Source organism: Eimeria mitis, genomic scaffold (genome assembly GCF_000499745.2).
Source record: "Eimeria mitis Houghton genomic scaffold, Emh_scaff248, whole genome shotgun sequence".
NCBI lineage: Eukaryota > Apicomplexa > Conoidasida > Eucoccidiorida > Eimeriidae > Eimeria > Eimeria mitis.
In genome coordinates this window covers 15410-16122 of record NW_013570818.1, presented here as the reverse complement: position 1 = coordinate 16122, position 713 = coordinate 15410, and the positions used below count along the sequence as shown (strand labels likewise).

Genomic DNA, 713 nt, shown 5'->3' with positions numbered 1-713 from the left:
CAGCAGCAGCAGCAGCAGCAGCAGCAGCAGCGTGGTTGGGGCCTTGCGTCAGGCCCTTTGTGGGGGCGCTTACAGCAGCTGCAGCACAATAAGCAGCAGCAGCAGCAGCAGCAGCAGAAACTGCAGCAGCAGGACCCATCAATTGGTGCCTGAGAGCGCTTGGCCCTTCACAGGCTACTCGTCGCTGCAGCAGCAGCAGCAGCTGCAGCAGCTGCTGCAGCAGCAGCAGCAGCAGTAGCAGTAGCGAAAATGTTGTCACATGGGCAAGAAGGGGATGAAAGGCACTGGCAGCACGTGCTGCATCTCCTCGCTCACCCGAGCGAAGCTCAGCAGGTAAAGGATAGCAGCAGCAGCAGCAGCATGAACAGCAGCAGCAGCAGCAGCAGCAACAGCAGCAGCAACACAAGCAGCAGCAGCACCAGAAGCGACAGCAGCAAAAAAAAAGCAGCACCACAACAAGCAGCTGTAGCTTGTGCTGCTGCTGCCGCAGCAGCACATGCAGCTGCCGCCGCCGCCGACGCAGCAGCAGCAGCAGCAGCAGCAGCAGCAGCAGTATGTTGTGTTTCTGTGTGTTTCAGTTGGCTTGTCTGACAGAGCTGCAGCAGTGGCTGTCTTTTGCTACTGACGAGCACCTGGGCTCCTTCCCGCTGCAGCGGGTGCTGCATGCGTTGTTTCTGCTGCTGCAGCGAAGAGCACCAGATCCTGCTGCTGCA

General features: G+C 59.5%; 2 protein-coding genes across 2 annotated transcripts in view; both read left to right on the top strand.

Moving 5' to 3' along the window:
- Positions 1-153, top strand: part of EMH_0005310 (uncharacterized protein) — a gene marked incomplete at both ends in the record, with an annotated part of 456 nt that extends 303 nt beyond the window's left edge. Inside the window, one exon of the mRNA XM_013497117.1 lies at positions 3-153. Within this exon, the coding sequence (XP_013352571.1) occupies positions 3-153 (151 nt within the window). The remainder of the gene's footprint in view (positions 1-2) is intronic.
- Positions 154-249: 96 nt separating this feature from the next.
- Positions 250-713, top strand: part of EMH_0005300 (ubiquitin-transferase domain-containing protein, putative) — a gene marked incomplete at both ends in the record, with an annotated part of 5191 nt that continues 4727 nt past the window's right edge. The window contains 2 exons of the mRNA XM_013497116.1: positions 250-333; positions 579-656. Of these exons, the coding sequence (XP_013352570.1) occupies positions 250-333; positions 579-656 (162 nt within the window). The remainder of the gene's footprint in view (positions 334-578; positions 657-713) is intronic.